This window comes from Bos indicus, chromosome 1 (genome assembly GCF_029378745.1).
Source record: "Bos indicus isolate NIAB-ARS_2022 breed Sahiwal x Tharparkar chromosome 1, NIAB-ARS_B.indTharparkar_mat_pri_1.0, whole genome shotgun sequence".
In the NCBI taxonomy this organism is placed as follows: Eukaryota; Metazoa; Chordata; class Mammalia; order Artiodactyla; family Bovidae; genus Bos; species Bos indicus.
In genome coordinates, this window is record NC_091760.1 from 2,457,943 (window position 1) to 2,481,156 (window position 23,214).

Sequence of the window (23,214 nt, forward strand, 5' to 3'; positions counted from 1 at the left end):
CTTTTATTAGATTCTCAAAGAGGTGTTGGATCAAGCACAGATATAAACCACAATAAGCAAATGACTGGCAAATAACGATTGTCTTGTGTTAGTTAAGATAAATGAAAATCAGGTTGCCTCTTTCTTCTTTCAACTAAGGGGGAAAAGTCACTTATTTCCCCTAAGGAATGAAGATATTTGCACCAAAAAACATCTTTGGATATCCTGTGGCAGACAGCCAAAGTATTTCAAAAGCAATATGCTTCACAAATTGAATACTCAAGAAGATCCAATTTTTTGCCCAGAGAAACATGGCTCAATTTCAAGTTCACTAAAGACAGTTGTCCTATTGATATGCAAGTGGCACAGAATCACTGAATTAAAAAACTGTGACTGTTTCTCCTTCATTTAGTCTTAGACTCTCAAAAATAAATGTATTACGTGACCTGACATTACATGAAATATAGAGAAGTATCTACCTTCACAATATGAATGGCATTTCTTTTCATAAACATGACTTTGCACAAAAGTTTGTGAATAGAGGGGGGAAAATGAAGTAGCAATATGGAGTCTATGAAAGACCAGCTATTTATGGAAATACATTGCTATTTGGTCATCTAACTCTTGAAGTATTAGCCTGCTTCTGGTTTGTTTGTTTGTTTGTTTGTTTTTCTCAGACTATCTCTTGGAACAGAAAGACAAAAGCAACTGGTTAATTAGTAGAAATTCATGGGCTTCCCTGGTGGCTGAGATGGTAAAGAATCTGCCTGCAATGCAGAAGACCTGGGTTCGATCTCTGGGTTGGGAAGATACCCTGGAGGAGAGCATGGCAACCCACTCTAGCATCCTTGCAAGGAGAATTCCACGAACAGAGGAGCCTGGCGGGCTACTTGCATGGAGTCTTGAAGAATGGGATACAACCAAGGGACTAACACTTTCACTGTCATGAACTGAATACCACAAATCAACATAAACTGTGGAAGACACATTTCTTAACAACAATCTTGGTACTGTCAACAATGTATTGACCACAGAGGTAGTCACACATCTTTTGTTATCCGAACATCACTCACCACAAATGTTTCAAATATCCACTTACATCAGGCATTAGTCTCTGCAAAAATCACCCGATCATTTATGTGTTAATATTAAATGGACCACATAGGAAATTGATCTGGGTACCAGCATCAGAAACTGCAGGTGTTTGTTTTGTCTAGACCTAATACTTACAGAAAGCTAGAAGTGCTTTTTATTTTTCTCTCCACACTCCACCCAAGAAACTCAGCCTGAGTCTTTCCTGGCTTCCACAGAAAACTTCAGTGCATGCCAAAAAACTCAAAGCCTCCAGACCTTCCCTGTCCTTGGGAATCAGCTTGATAAGGGAGAGTACAATTGGCAGGTCCTTTTCTAGGCCTCACCTACAGCAAAGGGAAGGTGCTACAAAGAGCAAACAGATGACTCCACACTGGAAAAAAAGCCTTGTAAACTGTCCTGCTTCTATACAAACATTGGGGGTGATTTACAGATTGCTCAGGTAGGCGTGTTTCTGCATAAATAAACGCCACTTTATTTCTCACCTAAGGACACTGCGTAGCAGACAAACTCAGAATTTTTAAAAGGATTCAGGGTCTTAAAATATGGTAACTTATCCCAATTAAGTGGTTGTAAAACAAATGGAAAATCAGTAAAGAAAGCCAACCAACAAACCTCATGAAGACTGAGGAACTCCTACCAGTGTGGAAAAATCAGAAATATCACTATTTCAAAACAGAAGTTTTACTCCAATCAAGATGAACTGATATTCCATTTCCTGCAAAATTATAAAATGTATTCATTCTTGATGCATGAAAAGCAGGAGGAATATAAAAAAAATATTGATTGGAAATATATAGAGAGAGAGATAAATAGACTAGTTATTTGAATTCTGAGAACATGCTTAAAGATTATTTCTAAGTCTGTGGTCAATATTCAACCAAACAGAAAGTCCAGCTCCCCATGGCGCAAGTTGGCAGTCAGTGTATCACAGTGCCATGGGAGAGTCGAAGAGGAATGAATGGGTGTGTGTGTGTGTACATGTGTGTGTGTTTGTAAAGGGATGAGAGGACAGATAAACAAAAAAGGAGAGAAGAGCTATTAATAGAAAACCCTGTCTTTTCTGCAGTAGATATATAGCTAACAAAGAATCCTCTCTCACGTCTCCCAAGAGTCTTTGCTAGGTATCCTTACGCTCCCAGAAAGAGAAAACTGACTCTATTTTGTCCTGAAAATCTGAGTTTTCCCCAAATGTCTCAGCTTTATCTATAAAGCAATACGCCTTTATTTTAAAATGCATGTCAGTCTGAAGGATCTAATTGTCAGGAGTTTGGCTAAAGAAGAGAATAAGAAAACATTTTTTAAGTTGTCTTTTTACCCTCCCTGGTCAGGAAGCAACAGTTAGAACTGGACATGGAACAACAGACTGGTTCCAAATAGGAAAAGGAGTACGTCAAGGCTATATATTGTCACCCTGCTTATTTAATTTCTATGCAGAGTACATCATGAGAAATGCTGGGCTGGAAGAAGCACAAGCTGGAATCAAGATTGCCGGGAGAAATATCAATAACCTCAGATATGCAGATAACACCACCCTTATGGCAGAAAGTGAAGAGGAACTAAAAAGCCTCTTGATGAAAGTGAAAGAGGAGACTGACAAAGTTGGCTTAAAGCTCAACATTCAGAAAACAAAGATCATGGCATCTGGTCCCATCACTTCATGGGAAATAGATGGGGAAACAGTGGAAACAGTGTCAGACTTTATTTTTTTGGGCTCCAAAATCACTGCAGATGGTGACTGCAGCCATGAAATTAAAAGACACTTACTCCTTGGAAGGAAAGTTATGACCAAACTAGATAGTATATTCAAAAGCAGAGATATTACTTTGCCAACAAAGGTCCATCTAGTCAAGGCTATGGTTTTTCCAGTGGTTATGATGGATGTGAGAGTTGGACTGTGAAGAAAGCTGAGCGCCAAAGAATTGATGCTTTTGAACTGTGATGTTGGAGAAGACTCCTGCGAGTCCCTTTGAATGCAAGGAGATCCAACCGGTCCATCCTAAAGGAGGCCAGTCCTGGGTGTTCATTGGAAGGACTGATGCTGAAGCTGAAACTCCAATACTTTGGCCACCTCATGCAAAGAGTTGACTCATTGGAAAAGACCCTGATGCTGGGAGGGACTGGGGCAGGAGAAGAAGGGGACAACAGAGGATGAGATGGCTGGATGGCATCACCGACTTGATGCACATGAGTTTGACTGAACTCCGGGAGTTGGTGATGGACAGGGAGGGCTGGCATGCTGTGGTTCATGGGGTCGCAAAGAGTCGGACACGACTGAGCAACTGAACTGAACTGAACTGAACTCCTTTTGTTAAGTACTTTTTTAAAATCTCAAAAGAAAACCCCCCACTACTACTAAAAACCTCAACCAACCAAGCAACAAGCCTACTGGTATGGCACAGAAGCTAACACACAATGTTTGTTAATTATTTCGAGTCTTGGGAGTGTTTAATTACTTTTCTACATTGAAGGAATCTGCCTGAAGTCTCCATAATCACAAGTACATTCAATGAGAGTTACAGCATATTATTACTTCTATGCAAAAAAAGTCTTTTCAAAAGGATCATACAGGTAAAAATAAAATTTGATCTTGAACAAGCCACAAAACAGCCAAACGTTACTCTACTAATATGAGAAAACAACATGGTTATTTGAATTCACACTGATTTCTCTTGCTGTCTCTGGATCTCCCCTTTCTGGATCTTCTCCTTTCTGTCCTTGTTTCCCTGCACATGCATTTTTTTCCTGACATCTCATTCTGTTCTGCAGTTCCTTCTCCAGCTCTTTTCTTTTCTTCCCTGGTTGCTAAACATTTTGCCTTTCACTGCCTTCATAATGAATGAGCCTGCCATTGAAAGCAAGTGTCTGAAACCAAGAGCATAAAAGCCTCAGTAAAGCCAAGAACCTTATTTACTATAACTGGCATTCTCATCTCAACAACAATTCAGTTCCTAGGAGCAATTTTTAGAACTGGTAGCATTATAGGCAGAGTTTATATTTCTAATAGCATCTTGTATCTAATTTACAAAGCCTGGATTTCCCAAGTATATTATGGAACATAATTCTTAACTCTGAATCAGTCCTAAATACTCACATTTTTCTGAGAAATAAAAGATTATCCATTTTTGGAATAGTATACTGACTATACTATCTGCTGCTGAAAATATGCATATTGACCCAAATAATGACCAAGTATGGTCTTTCAAATTTTTGCAGCCACATGGCAAATTCAATGATCTAAAATATGCTTGGTATAAAGACTACAGTATATAGTACCTTATCCATCTCGTAGTTCAGAGCTTCCATCACACACCCACACCAACAGACACACAATTTTCCAAGAGGAAAGATTCACTCATACTCCATGATTTATACTAATTTATCATGATTAACTTTTACAAAGAAGGCTTATTAGCACCTCACAGTAAATGCTGATTTAGACACTGAGCACTCATCTGCATGGGGGAAACTGAAGCACAGAGCTGGAGATGGTTCACCATCCTTAGTTTGAGAAAGATGTGCATTGTCTGAGCAGTGCAGGGAAAGCTTTAGAAAGAAGTCTAAAAGTGGATGACGCTGCCCAGGAGAACCGCCAGGCACTGAAACACTGCCTCCTCCATCGCCACTGACTGGAAAAAACACCATTCATGCTAGAACTCGGCCAGCACACAGTGCCTAGCGGGGACCAACAAGGACTCGACTTTTCAGCACAAAACGTAACATCTAGACGCTTTGTGTCGATTCTGTTTTAGCTTACAATAGAGTCCTGACAACTAGTAAGCTGCACTTTATGTTGCTGTTCTGTATCATAGTGATGATATTAAAATATGGAACGTTAACCTATAAGGGCCAAAGAAACCTATGCCAGTAACTACTAACATTGCCAAAGGAAATGTGAGGTCAAGTGCTGCTGTCTAAAAAGTTCCTATTTGTAATGGTATTTGACACTTGCTAGAACCATAATTTTACACCTACAGCTAAGCACTGTAGGTAAGAAAAATAATGATCAGAATGATTCTATGTGCCCTTAAGGCAAATAGATTCCCCAAAAAATTGTCTTGATTTTCCTGCAAAATGAGATAAAAAGAGAAAAGTCAAAGATAATTGAATTTTTAAATTGAGGTTTCTAGAACATGAATATGAAATTATTGATTCCTAAGCATGATAAAAGTCACTGCATATAGAATACATTTTAAAAGCAGAAAATTTGATAGATAAATTTGGTCCACTGAAATTTACTGTTCACACAAAAGGTAGTAAAAATAAAAGGCTATCAGTTGGAATTCGAGCATAAAAGCTTTAATGTCAGAGTGCCATCGTTTCCTCCCTTCTTGATAGACCTACAAAAGCCAAGTTTATTCATTCTTTTTCCTTTTTAAAGTCATTCTTGATTTTGGGTGATAAATCACAAAGACATTTCTGACTTGGGATCATTTCTGGAAAACATAAATATCATATCTATAAGGTAGCTGTCTACTACAAAAGGATGCAAAAATGTATGCTCAGTTGCTCAGTCGTGTCTGACTCTGGCCCTGCGGACTGCAGCCCTCCAGGCTCCTCTGTTCATGGGATTCTCCGGGCAAGCATACTGGAGTGGGTTTCCATTTCCTTCTCCAGGGGATCTTCCTGACCCAGGGATCCAACTAGTGTCTCCTGCATTGGCAGGCAGATTCTTTACCACTAGCATCACCTGGGAATCCCGCATGGAAAAGTAGTCTTTTCTAAGAGGAAAAAAATGAGTCTTCAATTTCCATTAGGTAAAATAGAAATGGAAAGGTCCACGATTCTAGAGGCCATATGATCCATAGCTCTGACCAGTTCTTGACCAGAACTGTAAGTATGGTTTATATTTTTAGATTGCTACCAATCTGAAATATCTATTAATTTAACTGTAAAAGTAATTGATTTGCTCTTTAATTAATGACTTGAGTACTTCCATCATTGGTTATCAGAAACTGAGTGAGTAGGCATAAATGTAATTCTTGCTTAACTGAAGAAAAAAGGAGCAATTCTCAAAAGAATGAATCTGAACTAGACAGCTGGCAGACAGGACTAAACCAGACGGCATATTAAAAAGAAAGATAGAAAGAAAAAGGAAACAGCATATCTACCCTCTAAACCCTTTCTCATTCAAGAAACTAAATACAATTACACTTCCTGAACACAGTCTTATGCTTGAGAATCTGAGCTAAAACAGGGTACTATTGTTCCCTGTGCTATGTGCTGTGCTCAGTCACTCTCTGCGACCCCATGGACTGTAGGCCCCCAGGCTTCTCTGTCCACGGGTTTTCCAGACAGAGTACTGGAGTGGGTTGCCACTTTCCTCTCCAGGGGATTTCTTCCCGACCCAGGGATAGAAACCGCACCTTCTGCATTGGCAGGTAGATTGCTTACCTCTATGTTATTGTTCCCTTCATGCCCTTATTGCTAAGGAACGGGACATGAACATGAGTGTGCGTCAAAAGAAGTGAATTTGTACCAAATTTGTAGTTTTGTACCAAAGAAACTGTGAGAGTTGGATTTTGCTAAATGGAACCCTCATTTATGGGGCTAGAAATTGAATACGGGTTTTAATGTTCTGATCAATGATTTCTTTTTTTGGCCATGCCCCACACCACGTGGCATCCTTGTTCCCGGACCATGGATCTAACCCAAGTTCCCTGCACTGGAATCTCAGTCTTAACCACTGGATGACCAGGGAAGTCCCCTTTGATGAACTACTTTTAAAAGTCTATGCTCTACAAGTATTTCTCCAGTGTCACCATACTAGTTGATAACAGGTGAACTAAACTTTCTTTCTGTAGATGAACAATTTATAGGAATATAAAACAAAACTAAGTCCTAATTAGTTTTTTAGTCCTAGTTAGTTTCCTAACACACTGAAACCATACTCACAGAAAACTAGTCAATCTAATCACACTAGGACCACAGCCTTGTCTAACTCAATGAAACTAAGCCATGCCAGTGGGGCAACCCAGGATGGGTGGGTCATGGTGGAGAGATCTGGCAGAATGTGGTCCACTGGAGAAGGGAATGGCAAACCACTTCAGTATTCTTGCCTTGAGAACCCCGTGAACAGTATGAAAAGGCAAAATGATAGGATACTGAAAGAGAAACTCCCCAGGTCAGTAGGTACCCAATATGCTACTGGAGATCAGTGGAGAAATAACTCCAGAAAGAATGAAGGGATGGAGCCAAAGCAAAAAGAATACCCAACTGTGGATGTGACTGGTGATAGAAGCAAGGTCCGATGCTGTAAAGAACAATATTGCATAGGAACCTGGAATGTCAGGTCCATGAATCAAGGCAAATTGGAAGTGGTCAAACAAGAGATGGCGAGAGTAAACATCGACATTCTAGGAATCAGCGAACTGAAATGGACTGGAATGGGTGAATTTAACTCAGATGACCATTATATCTACTACTGCGGGCAGGAATCCCTCAGAAGAAATGGAGTGGCCATCATGGTCAACAAAAGAGTCTGAAATGCAGTACTTGGATGCAATCTCAAAAACGACAGAACGATCTCTGTTCGTGTCCAAGGCAAACCATTCAATATCACAGTAATCCAAGTCTATGCCCCAACCAGTAATGCTGAAGAAGCTGAAGTTGAACAGGTCTATGAAGACCTACAAGACCTTTTAGAACTAACACCCAAAAAAGATGTCCTTTTCATTATAGGGGACTGGAATGCAAAAGTAGGAAGTCAAGAAACACCTGGAGTAACAGGCAAATTTGGCCTTGGAATACGGAATGAAGCAGGGCAAAGACTGATAGAGTTTTGCCAAGAAAATGCACTGGTCATAACAAACACCCTCTTCCAACAACACAAGAGAAGACTCTACACATGGACATCACCAGATGGTCAACACCGAAATCAGATTGATTATATTCTTTGCAGCCAAAGATGGAGAAGCTCTATACAGTCAGCAAAAACAAGACCAGGAGCTGACTGTGGCTCAGACCATAAACTCCTTATTGCCAAATTCAGACTTAAATTGAAGAAAGTAGGGAAAACCACTAGACCATTCAGGTATGACCTAAATCAAATCCCTTATGATTATACAGTGGAAGTGAGAAATAGATTTAAGGGCCTAGATCTGATAGAGAGTGCCTGATGAACTATGGAATGAGGTTCGTGATATTGTACAGGAGACAGGAATCAAGACCATCCCCATAGAAAAGAAATGCAAAAAAGCAAAATGGCTGTCTGGGGAGCCCTTACAAATAGCTGTGAAAAGAAGAGAAGCAAAAAGCAAAGGAGAAAAGGAAAGATATAAGCATCTGAATGCCGAGTTCCAAAGAATAGCAAGGAGAGATAAGAAAGCCTTCCTCAGTGATCAATACAAAGAAATAGAGGAAAACAACAGAATGGGAAAGACTAGGGATCTCTTCAAGAAAATCAGGGATACCAAAGGAACATTTCATTCAAAGATGAGCTCGATAAAGGACAGAAATGGTATGGACCTAACAGAAGCAGAAGATATTAAGAAGAGATGGCAAGAATACACAGAAGAACTGTACACAAAAGATCTTCACGACCCAGATAATCACGATGGTGTGATCACTGACCTAGAGCCAGACATCCTGGAATGTGAAGTCAAGTGGGCCTTAGAAAGCATCACTATGAACAAAGCTAGTGGAGGTGATGGAATTCCAGTTGAGCTATTCCAAATCCTGAAAGATGATGCTATGAAAGTGCTGCACTCAATATGCCAGCAAATTTGGAAAACTCAGCAGTGGCCATGGGACTGGAAAAGGTCAGTTTTCATTCCAATCCCAAAGAAAGGCAATGCCAAAGAATGCTCAAACCACCGCACAATTGCACTCATCTCACACACTAGTAAAGTAATGTTCAAAATTCTCCAAGCCAGGCTTCAGCAATATGTGAACCATGAACTTCCTGATGTTCAAGCTGGTTTTAGAAAAGGCAGAGGAACCAGAGATCAAATTGCCAACATCCGCTGGATCATGGAAAAAGCAAGAGAGTGCCAGAAAAACATCTATTTCTGCTTTATTGACTATGCCAAAGCCTTTGACGGTGTGCATCACAATAAACTGTGGAAAATTCTGAAAGAGATGGGAATACCAGACCACCTGATCTGCCTCTTGAGAAATTTGTATGCAGGTCAGGAAGCAACAGTTAGAACTGGACATGGAACAACAGACTGGTTCCAAATAGGAAAAGGAGTTCGTCAAGGCTGTATATTGTCACCCTGTTTATTTACCTTATATGCAGAGTACATCATGAGAAACGCTGGACTGGAAGAAGCACAAGCTGGAATCAAGATTGCCAGGAGAAATATCAATAACCTCACATATGCAGATGATACCACCCTTATGGCAGAAAGTGAAGAGGAACTCAAAAGCTTCTTGATGAAAGTGAGAGTGGAGAGTGAAAAAGTTGGCTTAAAGCTCAACATTCAGAAAACGAAGATCATGGCATCCGGTCCCACCACTTCATGGGAAATAGATGGGGAAACAGTGGAAACAGTGTCAGACTTTATTTTTTGGGGCTCCAAAATCACTGCAGATGGTGACTGCAGCCATGAAATCAAAAGACACTTACTCCTTGGAAGGAAAGTTATGACCAACCTAGATAGCATATTCAAAAGCAGAGACATTACTTTGCCAACAAAGGTTCGTCTAGTCAAGGCTACGGTTTTTCCTGTGGTCATGTATGGATGTGAGAGTTGGACTGTGAAGAAAGCTGAGCACCAAAGAATTGATGCTTTTGAACTGTGGTGTTGGAGAAGACTCTTGAGAGTCCCTTGGACTGCAAGGAGATCCAACCAGTCCATTCTGAAGGAGATCAGCCCTGGGATATCTTTGGAAGGAATGATGCTAACGCTGGAACTCCAGTACTTTGGCCACCTCATGCGAAGAGTTGACTCATTGGAAAAGACTCTGATGCTGGGAGGGATTGGGGGCAGGAGGAGAAGGGGATGACGGAGGATGAGATGGCTGGATAGCATCACTGACTCGATGGATGTGAGTCTGAGTGAACTCTGGGAGTTGATGATGGACAGGGAGGCCTGGCGTGCCGTGATCATGGGGTCGCAGAGTCGGACATGACTGAGCGACTGATCTGATCTGATCTGAAGTCCTAATTTCTTTTTTATACTCTCTAGGCTGGTTTCCTCTAGGGAGAGGAAGGTTTAGTATGGACCAAATTCATACCATCAAACCTGATGTGTGGAATTACTGGACAGTTGAAGTGTTTTGGCAAGGTAGAAGTACTTTTTGCCAACGTTAGCGAGGATGCTGCGGAGGACACACGGAAGAAATCCCAAAGGGTCAGAGTGCTGGCTCGCCTCATTCGTCTCATCTTAGGAGAAATTATAATTGCTAGTGGTAACAAATTCGCCTGTCAGTGCAAGAGACACAGATCCGATCCCTGAGTCGGGAAATTCCCCTGGAGAAGAAAACAGCAACCCACTCCAGTATTCTTGCCTAGGAAATCCCATGGACAAAGCAGCCCAGAGGATGACAGTGCATGGGATCACAAAAGAGTCAGACACGACTTAGTGACTCAACACCAACAACAAAGTGAATAAGCTCTAAAGAAAAAAGAAAAAGAAAAAAGCTTCACATTCGCCAATGTGATTATAACAAAGAAAACAGACAGGAGATACTCAAGAGGCTAAAATCTTAAATCTGCCTCTGAGCTGTCTCAATCAAATTATACATCTTTTTTCTTTTTTTGCAAAAGAAGGAAAGAGTGGCTTTATTTCTTTGCCAGGCAAAGGGCTACAGCCTCAGGAATTGTTCCCTTCAAATTATAAATCTTTTGATCTTCAGTGTACCTGTTTCTGTTTTGATCTTACCAGGCTGGAGAGGAATACTAGAAATAACAACTGTCAGAAACATAATATGGTCACTAAGTCCTCCAAACTTTTGTTTTAAATAATAAAACAATGTAGCTACATACTGACTTGTGATTTTTTTTTACTCTCCACACTGACTTAAATTTAAAGTAATAATGGAAAACTAAAAGTTACAACAGAAAGAAATATTTAAAAACAAGCATATTCGGGTTTCCCTGGTGGCTCAAATAGTAAAGAATGTGCCTGCAGTGTGGGAGACCCAGGTTCGATCCCTGGGTTGGAAAGATCCCTTGGAGAAGGAAATGGTGACTCATAGCAGTATTCTTGCCTGGAGAAGTCCATGGATAGAGGAGGCTGGTGGGCTACAGTCCATGGGGTCACAAAGAGTCAGTCACAACTAGTGATAAACACACATATTTGGAAAAAGGGCCAGTAGAATAAAGGTCTAAAAACTCTCTTGCTACTGAAGTCAGCATTAGTCAACTAAACAGTGAGACTGACTCACATCACATCTGCAGGGTGTTCTCTTTAGCAATGACAACAGTACAACAGCAAAAATAATCTGTAAGTTATCTAGGCATTATCAAATCCACCGACCAGAGGCCATCTTCTGACATGTGAACCTTGCTTTGGGCCAAACTTTTAGAGAAAGGAAATTTAAGAGTAAGGCATAAATCTGGAGTACTGCCTGGGTCAGAAGACACCTGAATACTTAAGTTTATATTCCAAGAGACTATGAAAAAGGATTGCTGGTAATAGTGACAAGTAATAATGAGAGGTAATGTCAGTGTTTCTATTTATTCTAGAGAAGGAGAACTGACAGCTGTAATTCCAATACTTATATGACACATAATCATATATGGACACATACAGAAAATATATAGAGTGCACATACACACATATACAAACATATTCAGTGTAAGCATGAAAGCAATATTTTAAAAAAACTCACAAAGGTAAATTGGCTCAAATAATACTTCCCCTAAGATCATCTTCCTGGAATTGTATAATTGTGAAAACCTCATTACTTATTACTCTGAAAAACAGTACAAATACCTCAAACTCAAATGTCTAGACAAGCTGGCCTAGAATCAAAATTTTAAAGTCAACTAAAAATCTCAAATATGCTTTCAAATTTGTTTTTGTATTTCTAATAATGAAGAACAGAATAATGAAGAAAAGTACTTAAACCTTTCCTAAGTATCAGAAGCTAAACTGGCCAGAAGCAAGTATAAAGGATTTTAGGTTGGAAACAGAAAATACTTGAGGGGGGGAAAAAAAAGTGTAAAATCCAACTTTTTAAAAGAACATAACTGATTAAAAACTTTAATATCTACTTAAATCTAAAGTATGTGATTGCTGTTAATAGGAAATAAGCTGCTTGTATTTCAAGATATTTTACTACAGGATAATAATCACTCTTAATTATAAAGCTGTCACGTTAAACCAAAAGCACCAAATCAGAAAAAGGCTGTGATTTCACCACCGGTACCTCCCCTGGGAGCTTTGGAATTTTCCTGTTACACTGAGAAAATTTAACAAAACCATGCACCACTTCCACCACAGAGACAAAGGTAATTACTCCACTAATCCATAATATTTTAAAGTGTGAGGTCACAAAACAAGGATCTATTTATATTCAAGGACAATCCTGAAGGTAAGAATTGGCGAAAAAAATTCTTAGCTTTCAAAGAGAAAACAGTTCCTTTTCAATCTTCTTCAAAGAACATAAGAAAGATGCAGCTTTTGGAGCCCAGCTTTTGGCAATTCAACTTGATGGCGTTCTCAACAGACAGAAGGATGAAGATGTGCAAAAATGCATTCATGTGAAAGACAGATGTCAAGTCGGGGCCACTTACTCAGCCCTTTATTTAAAGAGGCCAGATTCATTTTTATTTTTTAAAGGACAAAAATTCAACTCAGATTGTTTAATGTTCATCTATAAATGTGACGGCTTTTTATGAAGGCTGACAAACCAGCAGAATAAATTTTCCTGCCTGGAGGTCAAATATCAACTAACCATCTTGGCCACGTAGAAAAAATAACAAAGTAAGACATACATGTGGGCACACACAGAATAGGTACCTTCAGCTGATTGTTGAAAATATCAATCTCCTGTAATTTTGACCTAGTTTCTTTCTCCACTTCATCCAGTTGGTCTCGTAGCTGCTGCCGAGCCAGTTCTTTCGCTTCTAAGGCTCTTTTGAGTGTGAGAAGTGAATCCCCTGTTTTAGAAAAACATGGTGAGATAAGAAAAACAAACTGGCAGTGAGGAAAAACGGCTTTTCAGGTTCTCATTTCTTGCCTGTGAGGAAGGAAAATGTCAACTTTAAAAAGAAAACACCTACTGTGCAAACTGTTTTGCTGAACTTGTTTCAATTGGTCATTGAGTATCTGTTTTTCTGGAATAAGTCTTCCAAGCATTTGCTGGGACTCCTAGGAGAGAAAGAGAATGCAGCAATGAATGGTGGAGAAAACTACCATGTTTAGATCCAAAGTCCTGGCAGGCAGAGGTCAATTTTCTGCTCCTTCAAAGATTCTCCTAACCTCATCCCAAATCGACTACAGCGAAACTGCATTTAATCACTAGTCAGGGTTGTTGTTTTCTTGCCAAGAAATTAACTGTTTGCCAAATGCTTTTCACTGAAATAAAGTTTAAATAAGACAGTTATAGCTCCCTTGATATTTCTTACATTTTTATTGACTTACTGCCTATTTATAAGCTTTTAAAAGTGAACCACAAGTACAACTCAGCAGAGAAAAGGGAAAGGAATGATCTCTCAAATTGCACTAGGATCAAATACAAATGCAGTTACCCTGATATTTGTAAACTGACTCAGTAGTTTAACCAGGAACTGTTCTGTCAGGAACTTTGATCCTTAATAGGGCTGAACTGAGGGTGACCACACACCTGAAGTCGGAAACAGAATTCAAACCAGGACTTTAATAATTAGAATCTTAGCCGCCATATGTGGCTCCACCATATGGAGCTGAGGATAAAGCCACAGTTTTAAACAGCTGCACAGAAATCTTGAATCGACTATTTTTTAACCGACATAGATAAAAGCTAAACCATATTGTACAGGACTGTGAGGCATTTTCATGGGTGACTTGAGAATCAATTGTATTTGCCTAAGTTCAGCTTAAATTATTCAATGTAGTTTCTACATATATAAGGAAAAAAGACAGCTTTTATAGCCTTTATTAAGGAATATTTGACTTTGGGGGCTTCCCGAGTGGCTCAGTGGTAAAGAATTTGCCTGCAATGCAAACCCAGGTTCGATCTCTAGGTTGGGAAGATCCCCTGGAGGAGGGTATGGCAGCTACTCAAGTATTCTTGCCTGGAGAATCCCATGGACAGAGGAGTCTGGAGGGCAACAGTCCATGAGGTCGCGAAGAGTCAGATATGACTGAAGTGACTTAGCATGCATGCACGCATGTATTTGACTTTCATTTTTACTCTGACTTAAGAAAAATAAATCTCTATGTATTAACTTTTCATTTGAAAAGTAAAAATGTCTTCATGAAAAATTTTCACCTGAGGCTAAAAACCAGTCCTTTCTGGAACAACCACCTTTAGATACCGACTGGCTTGTATGTAAGAAATCTTTGTGTACTATACATCCCAACCGTAGGGCGATATAGCTCAGTGGAGAACATTTGGAAGCATCTTCTCACATGAATAATTCACACAAACAAAAGTACTCTCCCCAATCCCATCAAATTTAGACAGAACAGAATACACAAATCAGAACATTTTCCCAAAAAAGCATAGCCAACTGGGCTCCTCCTCTTATTCGCCCCACTAAACCAAGGCCACGTCTCTGACCAATCCCCAATTTTCTTTCCTGAACCAGGGCAAACAAGGAAGTATCAAGATGAAGCCCGGCTCGAAATCACTGAGACACGAAATCTTAACCAGTGGACCACCGGGGAAGTCCCAACATTACTTCTAAATGTACAATCTAACTTTCTAAAAATAGGTCAAATCAGTATGAAGGGGTACTTGAATCATTTGCATAGCAAGAATCTGCTAATACTTATAAAGAAAGAAAACCAATATATCATTGCCTACTATGTACCTGACTTTCTTCAAACCATGCATTATTTTTAACTTCACTGCTTTTTCAGGAACCTTGATTTGTATTTTATTTTCAATAACTAAACACACTAAGCATCAATCATAAACATATGTATGGATACACAGCATTCAGAGATAATAAATAAACCTATGGTTTTTGGTCCTAAATTTTCTAAGGGCATATTTTATGAAACTTCTCATTAATAGTTAGTGAAAGACACAGAGAGTTAACATAGAAAAGATCGTATTTGTGCATGCATTTTAAAATATTTTCAAATAATTTCTAGCAGTGAACTTCTGATACTATTTACATTATATGTCATATGCTAATATTTCAAATATCAAATTAATTAGGATTTCTGTGATAATGAGGAAGGACACTGAAGATATGAACAACACTAAGAACCAACTTGATCAACTTACATTTGGGGGACACCCTACTCAGCTTCAACAGAGTACATGGAACATTCACCAAGACAGATCACATGCTGAGCCATAACATAAGTCTCAATAAACTTAAAAGGATTAAAATCACACAGACTGTGCTCACAGATTATACCATAAATAAACCAGAAATCAATCAGACAGCTCAGAAAAAAGAAATCCAAGTATTTGGAAACTAAACTGCATAATTCTAAATAACCCTTCAAAGAAATGACAAAGGAAATCAAAAACAGGTTCTGAATGGAATGAATATAAAAATACAACATGTTAAAATTTGTGTAATATGGCTATGATGATGCTTGGAAGGTAATTTACAGCTTAACATGTTTATATATTATCAGAAATCAAGAAAGTTCCAAATTCAATAATCTAAGCTCTTCTTAATAGGCTAGATAGAAGCAAATTAAACCCAAAATAAGTAAACGGAAGAAAATAATAAGGAGCCAAAGTAAATGAAATAGAAAACAGAGATACCATAGAGAAAAAAACAATAAAATAAAACTATTTATTTAAGAAACATCAATAAAGCCAATTAGTTCCCAGCTAGACTGTTGGAGAAAAGAGGGAGGTGGAAGAGAAGGGAGAGAACAAAGAGGAGAGGAGGAGTAGAAATGGGAGGTAAATGACACAAATTTTCAACATCAGGATGTAACATCACTACAGACGCTACAGACTTGCAAAGAATAAGAGAATATAGTAAACAATTTTATACAAATAAATTTGTTAACTTAGATGAAACAGACACATTCACTGAAAGATACAAATTATCAAAAGAGAATACAGCACAAATAGAAAACTGGAATAGCCCTGTATCTACTAAACAAATTTTGCAATTATAAATCCTACCACAATGAAATGTCCAGGTCATAAGGCTTCACTAGTGAATGCCACCAAAAATTTAAGCAAGAAACAGTAATCCCTCAGTATCCATGAAGTACTGGTTTCAGGATCTCCACAATAAAAAAACCCAAGGACGTTCAAGTTCCTTACATAGAATAGCTAAGTATGACTGGCACTCTGAATCCTAGGGTTGGTTGAATCTGCACAGGTGGACCAACTGCACTGAGACTGGAGTCTGATAACTATGAAAGGTGGCAAGACAAAGTTTTTAAGAAATATATAGGGTTTTAATCTTCCCTGGTGGGTCAGATGGTAAAGAATCTGCCTGCAATGCAGGAGACTCGGGTCCAATCCCTGGGTCAGGAAGATCCCCTGGAGAAGGGAATGGCTACCCACTCCATTATTCTTGCCCAGAGAATCCCATGGACAGAGGAGCACGATAGGCTACAGTCCATAGGGTCGCAAAGAGTCGGATGCAACTGAAAAACTAACACTTTCATACTTTCATACAGGATTTTAAGAGAGAAGCTGAAAGGGTTAGCTAAGGAGGCAGGGTGGTGTCAAGTTAAGAAGGAAAGTTTTGAAGTAACATAAACTGGGTTAAATTTGGATTCTTGTTGCCCAGCTAGAAACTGATTCTGAAACAGAATATTCCCTTCTAGAATCTTCACTTTCCCACTTATGAGAGTAATGATACTGCCCTTACTAGGGTATTGTGGAATTCTATTTAATATTCACATTAAGGTCTTCACATGCCAGGCCTTCAATAAACAGTAGCTACCACCACAGACAGTCTAACATCCAGTCCATCTGGATTCAGCAAGTCTAAGATCAAATTTCCATTCAAATATGCAGACACAAAGGGACTATCATACTATCCGTTTTACATAAAGAACTTGAGCATCCATGGATTTTGGTATCCTCAGTTAGCTTGGAACCAGGGCACCATGGATATCAAGGGAGGACTACCATTTCATATAATTCTTAGAAAATAAAAAAGAATATACCTTATTTACTTCCTTATTACCCTGATACCAAAGGTAGATGAGGACATTATGAGAAATGAAACTAATATTCCCTATGAATTTAAATAAAAAAACTCATAATAATAATAAGTTGATCTAAACAATAATTTTTAAAACAATAATATACCATGACTAAGGGCAGTTTCATTGAGTTAGACAGGCTGTGGTCCATGTGATTAGATTGATTAGTTTTCTGTGATTGTGGTTTTCAGTCTGTGTGCCCTCTGATGGAGAAGGATAAGAGGCTTATGGAAGTTTCCTAATGGGAGAGACTGACTGAGGGGGAAACTTTATTTTTGGGGGCTCCAAAATCACTGTGGATGGTGACTTGAGCCATGAATTTAAAAGACACTTACTCCTTGGAAGAAAAGTTATGACCAACCTAGACAGCATACTGAAAAAAAAGAGCCATTACTTTGTCAACAAAGGTCCGTCTAGTCAAGGCTATGGTTTTTCCAGTAGTCACGTATAGATGTGAGAGTTGGACTATAAAGAAAGCTGAGTGCAGAAGAATTGATGCTTTTGAACTGTGGTGTTGGAGAAGACTCTTGAGAGGACCTTGAACTGCAAGGAGACATAACCAGTTAATCCTAAAGGAAATTAGTCCTGAGTGTTCATTGGAAGGACTGATGTTGAAGCTGAAACTCCAATACTTTGGCCACCTGATGCAAAGAACTGACTCATTGGAAAAGACCCTGATGCTGGGAAAGATTGAAGGCGGGAGAAGAAGGGGACAACAGAGGACGAGATGGTTGGATGGCATCACCAACTCAATGGACGTGAATTTGAGTAAACTCTGGGAGTTGGTGATGGACAGGGAGACCTGGTGTGCTGCAGTCCATGGGGTCGCAAAGAGTCAGACACGACTGAGCAACTAAACTGACTGAACTGAAGGGCAGTTTACCCCAAGAATGGAAAGTTGGTTTAACATTCAAATTTTAATCAATGTAAAGCACCATATTAATAAAATAAAGGAGGAAAAAACACTTTAAAATCTCCACAGTTGCAGGTCAACAGAGGGAAATAGTGGTAAAAGGACAGATGTAGATCAGCGGAACAAAAGAGAGTCTAGGAAAGATTTTTACAAATGTGGTCAGCTGACTATCAACAAACTACTAAGGTTTTTAATAAACATTGATAGAACAAAGTGGGTGTTGGTATGGAAAAAAGTGACTCTCATTACCTTACCTTGCACTTAACATAAAAATCAATCAAAACTGGATCACAGAACTAAGTATGTTAGATAAAAGTATAAAACTTCTGGAAGAAAACATAAGGGAAAAACATCTTCAATCTTGGGATAGTCAAAGCTTTCTTGGATAGAACATAAAAAACTGTAAAAGAAAAAATAAATTGAACTTTAAAAGTTAAAACACCTGCCCTTTAAGAAACACCATTACAAAAATGAAAAGGCAAGCCAGAGACTAGGTGAAAATATTTGCAAAACACTTATCTGACAAAGGACTTCTTATAAGACTATATAAAGAACTCTGATAATAAGATAAGCAACCCAATAAAGGATGAGTTAAAGATTTGTTCACAAAACACATACAGAAGATGCACACTAATACACATAAGAACCAACAGCCAACAGCATTCAGCCTTCAGGGAGATGCAGATTAAAGTTACATGAGACATTGTTGCCCACCCACCAGAGACACTAAAAACAATGACAAAAGGGAGTGTTGGCGACAGTGAGGAGCAGCTGAAGGGCTGGTGCACCGCTGGTGAGAATGTGAAATGACACAACCACTGTAGAAACAGTTTGATAGACTCTGACATGGCTAAGCACATACTTATATGACAGTAATTCCCCTCCTAAAATTTAACCAAGAGAAATAAAATATATTTCCACATAAAGAAATATAAGTAAATACTCACTGCAGCTTTAGTTATAAAGTCCAAAACTGGAAAAAACCTAAATGTCCCTCAGCAGGTGATGGGATAAATAAGGAAATACTACTCAGTGATGAAAAGGAAGAAAAGCTATGACCAACCTAGACAGCATATTAAAAAGGAGAGAGACATTACTTTGCCAACAAAGTAATGCCAAATTTTCCACCTAGTCAAAGCTCTGCTTTTTCCAGTAGTCATGTATGAATGTGAGAGATGGACTATAAAGAAAGCTGAATGCCAAAGAATTGATGCTTTTGAACTGTGGTGTTGGAGAAGACTTTTGAGGGTCCCTTGGACTGCAAGATCAAACCAGTCAATCCTAAAGGAAATCAGTCGTGAATAGTCATTGGAAGGACTGAGGTTGAAGCTGAAGTTCAATACTTTGGCCACCTGATGCGAAGAATTGACTCACTGGTAAAGGAGGAGATGGGGACGACAGCGTGAGATAGTTGGATGGTGTCACTGACTTGATGGACATGAGTCTGAGCAAGCTCCGGGAATTGGTGATGGATAGGGATGGGGTCACAAAAAGAGTTGGACAAAATTGAGTGACTGAACTGACTGAACTGATGAAATGGAACAAAGGACTGATTCACTCAAAAATATGGATAAATCTCAAAACTGTCAGGCTGAGAAAAAGAAGCTGAAATTAAAGTCACGGTGTCCAAAACTGATCACCTTTTAGGATGGTATGCAGAACAGTATCTACATGAATTGGATACCCCCTCTAACTCAACACTTGAAACCAAACCAGATGAAATTTTAACAACTTGGTGGTGAAAGCTGAATAGGTAATAAAATAAAAGCAGAACTGCTTAGAGTACTCCATTGTGTCTCCAACTATTCTCTATACACGTATCTCTGGAACTCCTCCTGATATACTTAATTGCACTTCTTTATTGTGGTTATCATGGTAAAGCCAAAGTCCCAGGAGTAGACTACAGGTCCTGCATGATCCAGCCCCCAGCTGCTCCAACCATAGCTGTCTCCTTGCTGTAACTGGCATCCCAGAGACCAGCTTATAGCCTTAGTTCTTCTGCACAACTGTTGCCCTACCTAGAACTTGCTCTGCTAGATGTCCATCTGGCTCAGCCATTCACCTCTTTCAAGTCTTTGCCCCAACATCATACTCACAGAGATGCCTGACCTGACCACATTACTTAAAATCACAGGCCTCTCTACTGGAGACTCTCTTCCCTACTCACTCTCCAGAGCAACTTTCCCTCTTCTAATAGAGAACATGCTAGTCTTATTTCCTGAGTCCTTGTCTACCCTGCAGACAGAAGGTAAGCTCCATGAGGGCAGGGTTTGTCTCTGCTATCCACTGCTGGATCCTCAGTGCTTACCGGTGCTTGCACTGAGTTGGCATGCAGCAGTCCCAGCAAGTGTGCTGAATTACCAGACAGCCTACTTTCAGAGGATGAGCTGATTGGACGGCATCACCAACTCAATGGACATGAGTCTGAGCAAATTCTGGGAGATAGTGAAGGACAGCGAAGCCTGGGTGCTGCAGTCCATGGGGTCACAGAGTCAGACACGACTTAGCAACTGAGCAACAAGTACTTTCAGGCAAGTACCCTGTCTGCTTCATCTTGGCCTGCTGGATGCTTGTGCGTGAATAAGTGAATGAAGTGAATCAAAGAAAGGAAGCCAAAAGGCTTTTAAGGGACATATTTTCTCACCTGTAATTGCTGTTGTAGGTGGGTGATTTCTGCAATTCTCAACTCTCTAGATTTGTTTGTGCTCTCAATTTCTTGCCTTTGGGTTGTCAGTCGACATCTGATATCCTGAAGTTTTCCTTCTAATTGATGTTTTTTATCATTCTTTAACAAGTGAAAAATAATAAGAATCATTAGCATCTAACAATTCAATGCAAGTGGGTTCCCAAAGCACAATCAAACTACTCACTAGAGCTTCTAATTCAAATTCCAAAGTCTTTTTCTTTGCTTTCAGTACAACTATGTCTTCTTGTTCTTTGTTTCTTTGATTTAATAGTTCTTGTCTTCGATTCCGTTCCCATTCAAGCTGTCTTTGCCTTTCAAGCTCCCGTTTCGCAGCCTGTGACATACACAAACAGACGATTTATTAACTGCTCAGTTCTTACACTCTTCAATGTCTCTTAATAAACGTTACATCTCGTAAGTCTTTTCTTTTAGGGATGAAATGGTATTAAACACGACAAGTGATTTTCATTATAAAACAGCACAACATTTCATACAAATATGTTATTACTTCTATGGGAAAAAAGAGAATATTCAGAAAGGCAATCACAGTCACATGGGTTGAGAACAGAAAGGACTATTGGATCACTGACATTCGATTCCTTAGGTCTTTAAGGATGCTTGGTGTAGTAAGTAAACCTGCTCTTCCTTATTTACTGACTCATAAAAGAAAACAAGGAAAATTATGGGAGTTCCTTGGTGGCTAGGGCTCCGAGATCCCAATGCAGCATGCCCGGGTCCAATCCCTGGTCAAGGAACTAGATACCACACGCTTCAACTAAAGGTCCCACATGCTGCAACTAAGACCTGCTGCTGCTGCTGCTGCTGAGTCGTTCAGTCGCGTCCGACTCTGTGCGACCCCACAGACGGAGCCCACCAGGCTCCCCCGTCCCTGGGATTCTCCAGGCAAGAACATTGGAGTGGGTTGCCATTTCCTTCTCCAATGCATGAAAGTGAAAAGTGAAAGGGAAGTCGCTCAGCCTAAAGCAGCCAAATAAATACAACAAAATTATCTTTTCAAAAAAGGCAAGTTAACCTAGGAAAACCCCCAGAACTAACACACAAAACAAAAAAAAAACTTTCTTCCATCAAACGAGTAATTATTATTTCTTCTGTCATAGGAGAAATTATTTATCTCAAGCTTTAAAAGTCCATGACTCCTATGTCCCTAATCATTTGTTTCCTTGTTAGCACAGAAGGCTCTGTAATTTTTCCAGCAACGTCAGCTCTCTTCAACCCTGACTCTGATGGCTGCTGGGCAGAGGAAGTGTCAGGGCACCTGGCACTCTTCATTGTATCATAACTGCTTCTTACATATTTGTGCTCCAGCTACACTGTAAGGGCCTGGAGGACAGGTGGGTACCTAGTCACCACAACATCTCCAGGAACTTAACCAATGCCTGGCACATCGTAAATGCCATTATATAGTTCTGAACAAACACTCTGAAATGCTTTAAAAAAAAAAATTAAAGAAGGAAAGGTGGCCTATCTTTTGGTTGTCATTCTGGAAAGGAAAATCTTGCTATTATCTGTGTGTATGTGCCTAAATGAAAAGGCACCTTAGAAGCTAGAAGTTTTCAAAAGCATTCATCAGGAGATGAAACCATATTATTTTTTTATAAAGAAAAAAATCCCTCATCTTTAAAATACATTTCATCCACACAAGAGGATCATGGCATTGCTTCTGTCACAACATACTAAAACTGGAAAGACAGACAAGAGATTGGCTTGGCCCACATCCAGGTATGGCACCAAATTTAGGAAGCCTTCCATAAAATACAGTAAAGATTACTAGACTTGTTTTCTAAAGTGGAAAAAGAAAAAGGTGACAAACACTTTAATTATTTAGTGTGGTACCATTACAGTGGTTTAAAAAACAATTTCAGTAAACGCTCAGCCTCTCTACCATATGAACCTTTCTATTTCTATATGTGTATATGAATGCAGAAAAAAGGCTAAAAAATACATAATTGATAGCAATAGTTTGTCATAAGACTCAGTTATCAAAAACTTGTATATGAATGTTCACAGCAATGTTATTCAAAATACCCAAAAGGCAGGAAAAAAAAAAAAAAAAACCAAATGTCCATCAAATTGATGAGTAGATAAATAAAATGTTGTCTATCCAGGTAATGGAATATTACTCAGTTATAAAAAGGAATAGGTATTTATTCAATCTACACACTGGATGAACCTTGAAAGTGAAAGCCAGACACAAAAAGCCACATATTCTATCATTCCGTTTATCCAAAATGTCCAGAATAGGCAAAGGTGTAGAGACAGAAAGTAAATCTGTGGTTGTTCAGGGC

At 39.2% G+C, this 23,214-nt stretch overlaps 1 protein-coding gene across 10 annotated transcripts in view; it reads right to left on the bottom strand.

The window, feature by feature from the left end:
* Nucleotides 1-23,214, bottom strand: part of ITSN1 (intersectin 1) — a 253,883-nt gene that overhangs the window by 112,926 nt on the left and 117,743 nt on the right. For all 10 annotated transcript variants that reach the window (XM_019960645.2, XM_019959939.2, XM_070783667.1 and 7 more), the window contains 4 exons: nt 21,093-21,242; nt 20,867-21,007; nt 13,247-13,334; nt 12,984-13,123 (listed from right to left, as the gene is read on the bottom strand). In XM_019960645.2, the coding sequence (XP_019816204.2) occupies nt 12,984-13,123; nt 13,247-13,334; nt 20,867-21,007; nt 21,093-21,242 (519 nt within the window). The remainder of the gene's footprint in view (nt 1-12,983; nt 13,124-13,246; nt 13,335-20,866; nt 21,008-21,092; nt 21,243-23,214) is intronic.